The sequence below is a fragment of the Phocoena sinus genome, chromosome 1, assembly GCF_008692025.1.
Source record: "Phocoena sinus isolate mPhoSin1 chromosome 1, mPhoSin1.pri, whole genome shotgun sequence".
Classification (NCBI taxonomy): Eukaryota; Metazoa; Chordata; class Mammalia; order Artiodactyla; family Phocoenidae; genus Phocoena; species Phocoena sinus.
In genome coordinates, this window is record NC_045763.1 from 159,282,358 (window position 1) to 159,296,537 (window position 14,180).

Here is a 14,180-nt window from a genome sequence, read left to right on the forward strand (position 1 = left end):
GAAAATAAATCAGGAAACACAAGCTTTAAACGAAACATTAAACAGGATGAACTTAACTGATGTTTATAGGACATTCCATCCCAAAACAACAGAATACACTGTCTTCTCAAGTGCACACAGAACATTCTCCAGGATAGATCACATCCTGGCACACAAATCAAGCCTCAGTAAATTTAAGAAAATTGAAATCATATCAAGCATCTTTTCTGATGACAGCACCATGAGATTAGAAATCAAACAGGGAAAAAATGTAAAAAACACAAAAACATGGAGGCTAAACAATAGGTTACTAAAAAACCAAGAGATCATTGGAGAAATCAAAGAAGAAATCAAAAAATACCTGGAGACAAATGACAATGATCACGCGATGATCCAAAACCTATGGGATGCAGGTTCCTTTACACCTAAAGGAACTAGAGAAAGAAGAACAAATAAAACCCAAAGTCAGCAGAATGAAAGAAATCATAAAGATCAGAGCAAAAATAAATGAAATAGAAACAAAGAAAACAATAGGAAAGATCCATAAAACTAAAAGCTGGTTCTTTCAGAAGATAAACAAAATTGATAAACCATTAGCCAGACTCATCAAGAAAAAGAGGGAGAGAACTCAAATCAATAAAATTAGACATGCAAAAGGAGAAGTTACAACAGACACCACAGAAATACAAAGCATCGTAAGAGACTACTACAAGCAACTCTATGCCAATAAAATGGACAACCTGGAAGAGACGGACAAATTCTTAGAAAGGTATAACCTTCCAAGACTGAACCAGGAAGAAATAGAAAATATGAACAGACCAATCACAAGTAATGAAATTGAAACTGTGATTAAAAATCTTCCAACAGGGCATCCCTGGTGGCTCAGTGATTGAGAGTAGGGGACATGGGTTTGTGCCCCGGTCCGGGAAGATCCCACATGCCACAGAGAGGCTAGGCCCGTAAGCCATGGCTGCTGAGCCCGTGCATCTGGAGCCTGTGCACCACAACGGCAGAGGTCACAACAGTGAGAGGCCCGTGTACCGCAAAAAAAAAAAAAAAAAAGATACTACAAAAAAGAAAATTACAGACCAATATCACTGATGAATATAGATGCAAAAATCCTCAACAAAATACTAGCAAACAGAATCCAATAACACATTAAAAGGATCATACACCATGATCAGGTGGGATTTACCCCAGGGATGCAAGGATTCTTCAATATTCGCAAATCAATCAATGTGATACACCATATTAACAAATTGAAGAAAAAAAACCATATGATCATCTCAATAGATGCAGAAAAAGCTTTTGACAAAATTCAACACCTATTTATGATAAAAACTCTCCAGAAGGTGGGCATAGAGGGAACCTACCTCAACATAATAACGGCCATATATGACAAACCCACAGCAAACATCATTCTCAATGGTGAAAAACTGAAAGCATTTCCTCTAAGATCTGGAACAAGGCAAGGATGTCCACTCTCACTGCTATTATTCAATATTGTTTAGGAAGTCCTAGCCATGGCAATCAGAGAAGAAAAAGAAATAAAAGGAATAGAAATTGGAAAAGAAGAAATAACATGATGTACATGTACATGATGTACAGCATCATGTCACTGTTTGCAGATGACATGATGCTGTACATGGAGAATCCTAAAGATGCCACCAGAAAACTACTAGAGCTAATCAATGAATCTGGTAAAGTAGCAGGATACAAAATTAATGCACAGAAATCTCTTGCATTCTTATACACTAATGATGAAAAATCTGAAAGAGAAATTAAGGAAACACTCGCATTTACCATTGTAACAAAAAGAATAAAATACCTAGGAATAAACTGACCTGGGAGACAAAAGACCTATATGCAGAAAACTATAAGACACTGATGAAAGAAATTAAAGATGATACAAACAGATGGAGAGATATACCATGTTCTTGGATTGGAAAAATCAATATTGTGAAAATGACTATACTACCCAAAGCAATCTACAGATTCAATGCAATCTCTATCAAATTACCAGTGGCATTTTTTACAGAACTAGAACAAAAAATCTTAAAATTTGTGTGGAGACACAAACGACCCCGAATAGCCAAAGCAGTCTTGAGGGAAGAAAACCGAGCTGGAGGACTCAGACTCCCAGACTTCGACTATTCTACAAAGTGACAGTAATCAAGACAATATGGTACTGGCACAAAAACAGAAATATAGATCAATGGAACAGGATAGAAAGCCCAGAGATAAACCCACACACCTATGGTCAACTAATCTATGACAAAGGAGGCAAGGATATACAATAGAGAAAAGACAGTCTCTTCAATAAGTGGTGCTGGGAAAACTGGACAGCTACATGTAAAAGAATGAAATTAGAACACTCCCTAACACCATACACAAAAATAAACTCAAAATAGATTAAAGACCTAAATGTAAGACAAGATACTATAAAACTCTTAGAGGAAAACATAGGAAGAACACTCTCTGACGTAAATCACAGCAAGATCTTTTTTGATCCACCTCCTAGAGTAATGGAAATAAAAACAAAAATAAACAAATGGGACCTAATGAAATGTACAAGCTTTTGCAAAGCAAAGGTAACTACAAAGAAGACAAAAAGACAACGCTCAGAATGGGAGAACATATTTGCAAATGAATTAATGGACAAAGGATTTATCTCCAAAATATATAAATGGATCATGCAGCTCAATATTAAAAAAACAAACGACCCAATCAAAAAATGTTTTAAAAAAATAGCCAGAAGACCTAAATAGAAATTTCTCCAAAGAAGACATACAGATGGCCAAGAGGCACATGAAAAGCTGCTCAACATCACTAATTATTAGAGAATTGCAAATGAAAACTATAATGAGGTATCACCTCACAACAGTCAGAATGGGTATCATCAGAAAATCTACAAACAACAAATGCTGCAGAGGGTGTGGAGAAAAGGGAACCCTCTTGCAATGTTGGTGGGAATGTAAATTGATACAGCCACTATGGAGAACAGTATGGAGGTTCCTTAAAAAACTGAAAATAGAATTACCATATGACCCAGCAATCCCACTACTGGGCATATACCTAGAGAAAACCATAATTCAAAAAGACACATGCACCCCAATGTTCATTGCCACACTATGTACAATAGCCAGGTCATGCAAACAACCTAAATGCCCATCAACAGACGAATGGATAAAGATGTGGTACATATATGCAATGGAATATTACTCAGCCATAAAAAGGAACAAAATTGGGCCATTTGTAGAGATGTGGATGCATCTAGAGACTGTCATACAGAGTGAAGAAAGTCAGAAAGAGAAAAACAAATATCGTATATTAACACATATATGTGGAACCTAGAAAAATGGTATAGATCAACTGGTTTGCAGGGCAGAAATTGAGACACAGATGTAGAGAACAAACATATGGACACGAAGGGAGGAAAGCCACGGTGGCGGGGGGGTGGGATGAACTGGGAGATTGGGATTGACATGTATACACTGATGTGTATAAAATGGATAACTAATAAGAACTTGCTATATAAAAAAATAAATAAAATTCAAAAATAAAGAAAACATAGGCAGAACACTCTTTGACATAAATCACAGCAATATGTTTTTGGATCATCTCCTAGAATAATAGAAATAAAAACAAAAATAAGCAAATGGGGCCTAATTAAACTTAAAAGCTTTTGCATAGCAAAAGTAACCATAGACGAAATGAAAAGACAACTTACAGACTGGGAGAAAACACCTGCAAACAATGCTACCAACAAGGCATTAATTTCCAAAGTATACAAACAGCTCATATAGTTCAATATCAAAAAACAACCCAATCAGAAAATGAGCAGAAGATCTAAATAGACGTTTCTCCAACGAAGACATACAGATGGTGAATAAGCATGTGAAAAAAATGTTCAACGTCACTAATTATCAGAGAAATGCGAATCAAAACTACACTGATGTATCACCTCGCACTGGTCAGAATGGCCATCATCAAAAAGTCTACAAATAACAATGCTGGAGAGGGTGTGGAGAGAAGGGAACCCTCTTGCACTGTTGGTGGGAATGTAAATTGGTACAGCCACTATGGAGAACAGTATGGAGGTTTCTTTAAAAACTAAAAATAGAGTTACCATATGATCAAGGGATCCCACTCGGGGGCATATCTGGAGAAAACTGTAATTTGTAAAGACACATGTGCCCTAATCTCACTGCAGCACTATTTACAATAGCCAAGACATGGAAGCAACTTAAATGTTCATTGACAGATGAATGGATAAAGATGTTATACCCATTTGCAGCAACATGGATGGACCTAGAGATTATCATACTAAGTGAAGTAAGCCAGACAGAGAAAGAAAAATATCATATTTATACCACTTATATGTGGAATCAAAAAAAAAAGGAAAGAAAGAAGAGATAAATATGAACATATTTACAACATAGAAATAGACTCACAGACATAGAAAACAAATTTATGGTTACCAGAGGGGAAAGAGCCAGGGGGGATAAATTAAGAGGTTGGGATTAACATATACAGACTACTATATACAAAATAGATAACCAACAACCAACCTATAGTTTAGCACAAGGAACTATACTAGATATTTTATAATAACCTATAAGGGAAAAGAATCTGAAAAAGAATAGATATATGTATAACTGAATCACTTTGTTTTACACTGAAATTAACACAACCTTGAAAATCAACTATACTGTACTTCAATTTTAAAAAAAGACTCAAAAAAAAAAGCTAATGAAATTAGTGAAGTTGTCCACTTAATGGAACAAAATTCTTAGCAAGTCTTCTTTGATGTCAGTCTACCAACCATGATTTTGCAGTGAAATTATCAGCAGAACAAAGAAGGGAGTATATATTTAAATATAGTAATTTTCTTAATTATAAAGGCCTTTGATTTATAAATATATCAAATTCTTTGTAGACTAACTAACTTGATAGTTTACCATATAGATGTGATTTAAATGAAATTACATAATTCATCATTAATAATTCTCATTCCTTACTCTATAGTGGAGATTTTTCTCTGTAAAATGGAAGGTAATGCTCAGTTTGATAAAAATTTCTTTTAGTAATAATAAAATTATTAACTATCTTGAAAGAAAAAATAAAAAAGAAAATGACACCTTAACTAAGATTATACATGATTTGGTTGTTACCATAGAGATGTGCAGGGAGTCTTGTAATTCACTGTATTTAATTTAATCTTTAATATTATTTTTCTAATTTGCAGTTTCTGTAACCTCACCACTATATTTGCAATAGAGACCTTTGGAGTGATTCCCAGGTAACGACTGGTGCCTGATCAGTCTTTAATGAGGGAAGTTGTAAAGGATACGGTGGCAGCTAAAAAGGAAACAGATGTCTCCCCTATCTTCCTGGGACACTAATACTTCTGTCCTACACATGACATCCTAAAAATTGTATGTATCTACTAAACCAGGGATACAGCAAGTAGGAATTCCTGAAAATTGTTGCTGCAGTTGGGTCGCCTTTTGTTCATCCCCCTCAACAGCCATTGTCTTCCCAATCAAAAGCGTCTTTAAACTCCACCTAAGGGCAGATGGTAGACTGCAGCAGTGGGGACAGGGAGAGGACAGTGGCTGTGCCCCAATGACCCTGAGTCAGCCCTTGACCACTGGCCATCATTCCAATACATACAGGAAATGGGTAGTAAAGGCATTTCCCTGGACTCAGCTTTAGTTTCCTTGGAGAGCAGAGTGAAAAGTCTTAATACAAATGTTGGGATGGCAGATGACTCTGCTTCTCTGTGCTGTGTTTTTATTTTTTTGTTTGTTTTGGAAAATGTTAAACAAGAGTGGACCACAAACACTTAAGTTACTTATGGCCCTACTCTAAATATTACTGACTCCTCAATTTTTTATGCTAATCGGAGGTTAATGGTGTGAATAATCTGCAAATGAGATAAGCCATGCCTGGTTTCTAGGAAACTTTAGGAAACATGCATAGCCTTTCTGCAGCAACTTCTCTTTCTCATTAGATTTGTATGTTTGATTTAGATGAATATTAAGAACATACATCCACCCAAGTATCCACCAACAGAAGGGGGAGTTGGTGAGTTAGGGAGGAGAGGAGGGAGTAAAGGGGGATCTCACCTATTTGCCCCAGCTCACCTCCCAGTAGCTGGATTTTTCTTTTTAAACATACAACTTATTTATTTATTATTTTTTTTGGCTGCGTTGAGTCTTCGTTGCTGCACTCAGGTTTTTCTCTAGTCGCGGCATGAGGGGGGCTACTCTTCATGTGGTGCACAGGCTTCTCATTGCAGTGGCTTCTCTTGTGGAGCACAGGCTCTAGGTGCACAGGCTTCAGTAGTTGTGGCACGCAGACTCAGTAGTTGTGGCTCGCGGGCTCTAGGACCTTCCCAGTTTGTTAATTCAACTACACCTGCTACAATTCTTCTTCATCCTCGTTGGGACCTCCACCTCTACTTTCAATCTCTCCTTTTTTACCTCCTATTTCCTTACATTTCAAACAAAGTCTATTATTTCAATAACATTTTCTAATATTCTCTTACCTTTCTGGAATTTGGCACTCCCTCTGGCAAGCCCCTAACTACCTGCTTTCTTTGTGATTATATCTGAGCAGCCCCGCAAAGAAAGTTACACAACAGGGCAAATTGATCACCAACTTCAAATACATCGTCAACACTACCCGGAAATCCTACTTTCTTTCTCTGGTCAACCAGTGTTTCCACTTTCCATAACAACTGCTTCAGACCTTATCTAATTAGTTTGCTCCTTGGACCTCCTTTCCTTAACAATCATCAAATGAACTTTTTTTTCACCTTTACAGAGAAATTAGAAGCTATCAGACAGGAAATTAGAAGACATCAGATCTTTATTTCTGATTCCAAACATATAAACCAACTAATATCTAAACCCATTCTCTCCTCTTTCTATCCTTCTACATCCTCTTTAAATATAATTCTTCTACCTATGCCTTGAACCCTATCCTTCCCACTTTCTAAGGAAAATTCCAAATCAATTATTCCTTCTCTCTTCTATATATTCAACTTTCCCTCACAACTAGATCCTTCCAATAGGCTTTTTTTTTTTTTTTTTTTTTTTTTTGTGCGGTACGCAGGCCTTTCACTGTTGTGGCCTCTTCCTTTGCGGAGCACAGGCTCCGGACGCGCAGGCTCAGCGGCCATGGCTCACAGGCCCAGCCGCTCCGTGGCATGTGGGATCCTCCCGGACCGGGGCACAAACCCGTGTCCCCTGCATCAGCAGGCGGACTCTCAACCACTGTGCCACCAGGGAAGCCCCCAATAGGCTTTTAATCACCCTCAAGTTTTTTAAGCAAATAAAACAACAACAACTATATCCTCTTCCAGCCACCACCTTTTTGCAAGATCAACTCCTTATAAGGCTTGTTTACTCTCATACTCCTCATTTCCCTATATTCCATCCCTATTTTGCTAATCCATCCAGCCTGCTTTCTCTGTCATACCTTCACCAGTTACTTCTCATTAGAATAGCTTTGACCTGCACTAAATCTGTTTGGTACTTTCTTATATATTCTGTCTCTCTGTTGAAATTCTCACTTCTCATGCATTGTTCTCCTGACTTCACTGAGCATCTTTATGACCATTATTTTGAACTCTATCAGGTCAATTACTTATCTCCATTTCATTAAGGTCTGTTTCTGAAGTTTTATCTTGTTCTTCTGTTTGGAATGTATTTCTCTGTTTCTTCATTTTCCTAGATTTTCTGTGTTGGTTTCTATGCAATAGATAAAAGAGCCACTTCTCCCAGATGGAACTTAGTGTTCAGCCCAGCCCTAGCTGTCGTTTGTCTTTTAAACCGTTGTGATTGTCCAAACTGCCTTCTTAGTTCTTAGTGTCTCCCAGTAGTTGAGGGTGTACCAACACCTGTTAGTGTCCCAAAGAGGAGGATCTCAGTCAGAACCTAGATGCAGCCTGGCTGGAAGCTGGACCCTCAAGCAGCAGCTTTTAAAGTATGCATGTAGGCCTCTTTCAGAGAAAGACCAGAAGATTGCCTTTCTTTCTCTTCCCTCTGTGCTGAACGCTAAGGGAATAGCCAGTTAAGAACAGTTGTTATAGTCCTGTGGGACTATAACAGGTGTGCTCAGGTTTGTCTCCCTGAGCAGCAGCTGTAGAAACTGGAGCATCCGAAGTATGCACAACATCATTTCAGGGAGATACCAGTGACCTGGGGAGAGGCAGAGGGAGAGCACAAAGATGGCGTCTGCCAGCTTCCCAGTCTCTGCAGAAGATTGCAGTTGGCCCCTAGATTTGTGTTATATTAGGAAACTAAACCTCAGATTTCAGCTTTTTACGCGCAGGCTCAGCGGCCATGGCTCACGGGCCCAGCCGCTCCGCGGTATGTGAGATCTTCCCGGACCGGGGCACGAATCCGCATCCCCTGCATCGGCAGGCGGACTCCCAACCACTGCGCCACCAGGGAAGCCCTCAGCTTCTAAGATAAGCAACTAGGTCTCTTTCACGGAAAGACAGGAGATGGGCATTTCAGTCTGTGAGCGGGGAGTGAGAGAGGGGGTTAGCCACCAAGAGTTCTCAGGATCCCGTTTGTTTGCTACAGCCTTGTGGGTCTGATGGATGAAAGCCTAGCTGGCTTTCAGAGCTAGGTGTTTGGGGGTCCCATCCCTCAGGTGGAAGTTTTAAAAGTTGGGGTACTGGGTATTGGATCCAAACTCCTTAGGGAGAAGCTAGGATTTGTGAGTTCCCTCGTCATTGTATGTTGCTCTGCTGGGGCTAGGAGTTTGGGTGAGATTGTGCCTCAGTCTCTCCTACTCGTTTTTATGTGAGTGGGTTTTTCTCATTCACCCAATGTGTAGGAGTTGCTCAGCTAGTTCCTGGATTTCTTTCAGAGGGAGTTGTTCTATATGTAGCTGTAGGATAGGTGTGTCCATGGAAGGAGGTCAGTTCAGGAGGCTCCTTTGTCACCATCTTGAGCTGCAACTGGCCTACACTAAATCTGACAGATAGTTTTCAGTCCACATTTTATTTGAGCTTCCATTAGTGTTGACTTTCCCTTTGGCTGCCATATTGCTCTATAGGTTTTCCTAGCCTTCTGTAGCCATTCTCTCTCTCTCTCTAGTGAAGACAGCCTCAACGTACATCACCAGCCATTAAATGTTGACCTTCCTTAGGGCTCAGTCCTGGTTTTCTGAGCTGCTCATTCTGGCAAGCTCATCCATACCCATGATTTCAGTTAGTATCTATAAACACACAACTCCCAAATCATATCTCTAGCCCAGTCCAGGGCCATATATCCCACTCTCTACTTAACCTCTTCTCTTAGATATCTCAAAGACTGGTCAAACTGGACATGGCCAAAAATGAACTCATGATCTTACCACCCATTCCCTTAGCCCATTATTTGTACCACTGTAAAACTAACTTATCAAGGTAATTGCATTCAGCCCTATGAATTGTCATTGCACAGCTGAAGCAGAATTCATTCACATAGGCTGTAATGTGAATGGTGCCCTCTGGAGTTGAAAAATATGGCGACTCTATTTTCCAATGTTCCCTCACTCAGGAGATAGCACATCAAACTGTACAAGCCAAACACCTAGCAGTCAAAAATGAAAAACAAAAACCTAGGGATCACATTCATTTTTTTTCTCTCTCTCTCTCCTCCAGCTCATCCAGTCACTGCCTCCCATTCATTTAACCTCTTAAATTGCCCTTAAATGAATCCACTTCTTACCAAACCCATCACCACCACACCACTTTAATCCAAGTTACCATTATCTCTGATCCAAATTACTGCAATAGACTCATAATGCTAATTTTAGTAGCTTAAAACCCTTAAGTTTCTTTCCTTAAAATGGGAACTTCTTAACATGGCCTACAAGACCTTTTCTGCTCTAGCCGCTACCTATGTCTCCAGTCTCATCTTGCATCATATGCCCCTCATTTTCTCAGCTCCAGACCTATCAACCTCCTTTCAATCCCCAGTCTTCTCCATACTCTGTTCCATAGCAGGAGCTTTGCACATGCTATTTTCTCTATTTGGAATCTCTTCCTTCCCCTCTTTACCTACTTAACTTTACCAACTCCACTTCTATTTAATTCTTCAAATTTTAGAATAATTTTCTTTTCCCCATGGGGTCATTTCTTGGCCAATTCACCAGGCTAAATCCTGCTATAGTAAGCTTTCATTGCATTGTATACCTCTCCTACTTAGTTTTTTTCGCAAGTTCAATTTTATATTTATTTTCTCATTATCTGATTAATGATTATGTCCCCACTAAAATGTAAGCTCTCTAAGGATGAAGACCATATCTATTTTTACTCATTATTGTTTTCCCAGCACCTAGCACAGTACTTGGCATATATCAGAGGGTTTATTAAGTCAGTTAATTAATTTCTAAGAAGGAAATTATTCACTAGAGCTAGATTAAGCTTGTATTCACAGAGGAGGAAGGTCAGACTAATGAGACTGGGGAACTGGGGGAAGTGTAATACTGCAAACAAATACATATGGTTTAGAAGGGAACTAAAAACTAAATTCAGGTACCAAGACACCAAATAAAAAACAGCACAGTGTTTGGCTTAAGAAATAAATCTACTCTGATGGGAGGAACATGAGGTGAAGAGGCAGATGTCTGGATCCCAGCTGAAAGTAGTATCTCATAAGTGTACACACACACACATACCTGGTTGACCCTCATGTATCTCAAATTTGATATGTCCAAAAGTAAAACAACCGTATTCACACATACCCTCTAAAGTGTCCTTCCCTATGAATTTCCTATGTCAGTGAATGGTGCCACCATCCTCAGAGTTACCTCATCCCCAAATTTAGGAGACATCCTTTATTCTAACATATTTCTCAAACCCCACATCTTAACAATCACCAAGATCAATCCAATCTAACTTCTAAATATATCTTACTTCTATCCATTTCTACAGCCAGTAATTAAGTAAAACTCTCACCATATTTGGTTATTACAAAAACCTCATAACTGGTTTTCTCCCTCCACACCCATGCGTCCCATTCATCCGTTCTTCACACTACAATCAGAATCATCCTTCTAAAATGAGAATGCTATGTCACATGTCTGAAACTCCCTCTTGCCCTTAGACTAAAATTCATACCCTGTAGCTTGATGAAAGCTGTCTTTCTCACCTTGAGCAACCTATGATTCCTCATCTCTAACCACTGAGCCCACCACCTAAATTCTAATCACATTAAATTAGTTTTAGTTCCAGAATGTCTGGGGCTGATCTTAAAGTTTTCTCGTGCTTCCACGTCTTTGCAAATGCATCACCCTTTGCCTAAAATGTTATGCCCACTTTAGTCTTCTTCTCCACTCCCAGACATTTCTATCTAACTAGCTCATACTAATAATCCTAATCCTAATCATATCTAGCTAACTCTTACTTTATACTCAGTTCAAAAGTCAACTCCAGGCTTCCCTGGTGGCGCAGTGGTTGAGGGTCCACCTGCCGATGCAGGGGACACGGGTTCGTGCCCCGGTCCGGGAAGATCCCACATGCTGCGGAGCGGCTGGGCCCGTGAGCCATGGCCGCTGAGCCTGCGCGTCCAGAGCCTGTGCTCCGTGACGGGAGAGACCACAAGAGTGACAGGCCCGCGTACCACAAAAAAAAAAAAGTCAATTCCACTGGAAGTTCTTCCTGATGCCTGGTTTCCATAGAGCTTTATACTTCCTTCCTTCTCTCATTATATTGACCAGTCACAGAGTCTATCTTCCTCCCTGGTCAGACTCAAACACTAAGAGGTAAACATCTTGAGGGTAGACAAGATGTCTTATAAATCTTCTTAGTTATTAACAGAGAACAGTGGCATAGCAGCTAGCTGTTCAAAAATTATTTGACCAAAAAGATTAACAACCAAAGTGAGCAATGACTTCTAATGATTTTTCTTTTCTTATTTCAGTCCAAGTGCTTACATGGTTGCAGCTTTCCTCTTTCTCCTGATGCTACTGTTCTGCAGTATTCTTGTTCTGAGCTACTTTCACTATTTGAGGATTTATAAAGAATATATTTATGAACCACTGCACAAATCTGAAAGAAAACAAAAGAATAATTAGAAAAATGAAAGTTTATTTACTATGAATATATGTATGTAGAGAGAGTGTGTATATATACTCATTGAGAGTGTGTGTGTTTGACCAAGAAATACTAAGTATAAGCTCATAGTAAGTATCATCAAATTCAAAATCTCAAATATGTTCTTAAATTACCCAAAATAGAAATATTTTAATATAATATGCATGTTATTAAATTAATCCTTAATGTGTTCACTTTTATCTTAAGGTAGTCTGTATACTCTTACATGGCTTTAAAAAAAAAATTAAAAAGTTTAAAAACCACCTAAGTTTGGCTATTACAATCCTTCCTAAGAATGAAAGTAAATTTTTGAAAATATATTTAAATGTGTCAAATATTATTATTTTGCAAAAAACTTTTCGTATGAACCTTATATGGCTGTAGTTAATTTATGTATAAAAGACTTAATAAATATGTGAATTTAAATAGTCTGTCAAAGGTATTTCAGAAGTTTTTCTAATGGTAGATTCACATATGAAATATAACTTATCATATTGAAAATAGGAGGCTAATACTCTGTCTTAATTTTAAGTTTTCAAATTTGATTTTGATGTTCAAAATAAGCTGTTTAACTTGTCAAAATGTGACCACAGCTTTCTAAGCAATTAGTATTTGAACAATCAGGATCCACCTAGAGGAGAAGCAGCAGGAGATTTTGTGTGTGTTTGTGTGTGTGTGTGTGTGTGTGTGTGTGTGTGTGTGTGTGTATAAAGAGATTTATTTAAAAGAATTGGCTTATGGGGAGGAAAAGCCGGAGATACATGGTGTGCTGAGCTTTAGCTGTGCTGGGCCCAGCCAGGGCGGTGGTATCCTAGTTCATGTTCTTCACTCCCTCATTGAACTTTATTTAATTTCATAAATTGGCTCCTTTCCCCTCACCAAAAAAGAAAAAAAGAAGATAAAAGAAGAAGAAGAAGAATTGGCTTATGTGATTGTGGAGGCTGGGTAAACAACTCTGAAATCCACAGCACAGACATAAAGAATGAAAGATTAGGGCTTCCCTGGTGGTGCAGTGGTTGAGAGTCCCCCTGCCAATTCAGGGGACACGGGTACGTGTCCCGGTCCGGGAAGATCCCACATGCCGCAGAGCGGCTGGGCCCGTGAGCCATGGCCGCTGAGCCTGCGCGTCCGGAGCCTGTACTCCACAACCGGAGAGGCCACAACAGTGAGAGGCCCACATACCGCACAAAAAAAAAAAAAAAAAAAGCTATTGTCCACAAGTAGAATTTCTCATTTTACTAAGATTAGGAACAAAACAGAGATACGTGCTATTCATCACTGTTTTGAAGGTTCTGACATTACAAGAGGAAAATAAAATAACCATTATAAATGCTAGGGGAAAGGAGATAAAATACTCTCTTTCAATAATAAGATTATATGCCTAGGAAACCCAAAATTAGGAAAAAGAATTATTCGAATAAGAGCATCTGATAGCTCAATATAAGACAAATATTTAAAATTTAATACTTTTTCTCTATAATATTTATATGACAGTTTAACAGCAATAGAAATAATAAAAAATAATCTATTTATTGTAGTGACAAATTACATAGAATTAAATTTAATATGAAAGGTGTATTCCATACATGAAAAACATCTTTAAAATCTTTATTGAAAGAGGTGAAACAAGATCTGATAGAAATATTTGATGGAAAAAAGAAAGAAAATGACCCAATATAAAATGAGCAAAAAATACAGTCATTTCACAGAAGAACATACCCAAATAGCCAATAAACATATTAAAAACAACTTTTTCTTAGGGTTTACTATGTGTCAGAAATTGTTCTAATAATTTACCTAATCCTCTTCGACAACACTATGCAATTGGAACTATTATTATCCCATTATAGAGATGAGGAAACTGGCACAGAGAGGGTAAATAATTTTTCTAAGGTCACACAGCTGGTAGGTGAAGTATCAGTCAGACTGGCTCCAAAATCAGGTGCTTATCCACTGAGGATGCTCAACCACACCAGCAGTCAGAAAGATACAAACCAAAGTTACAATGAAGCTACCTTTCTCACCTGTTGGCAAAAACTCAGAAGGGTAATACTCTTGGGAAGGAATAAGAATCAGGGATGAGAAAAAATTATCTTGC

At 38.4% G+C, this 14,180-nt stretch overlaps 1 protein-coding gene across 1 annotated transcript in view; it reads left to right on the forward strand.

Moving 5' to 3' along the window:
- CATSPERE (catsper channel auxiliary subunit epsilon) overlaps positions 1 to 12,096 on the forward strand; it is a 261,504-nt gene extending 249,408 nt beyond the window's left edge. The window contains exons 21-22 of the mRNA XM_032606338.1: positions 5,228 to 5,281; positions 11,910 to 12,096. Coding sequence (XP_032462229.1) covers positions 5,228 to 5,281; positions 11,910 to 12,063 — 208 coding nt within the window. The 3' untranslated portion in view covers positions 12,064 to 12,096. The remainder of the gene's footprint in view (positions 1 to 5,227; positions 5,282 to 11,909) is intronic.
- The last annotated feature ends 2,084 nt before the right edge of the window (positions 12,097 to 14,180 follow it).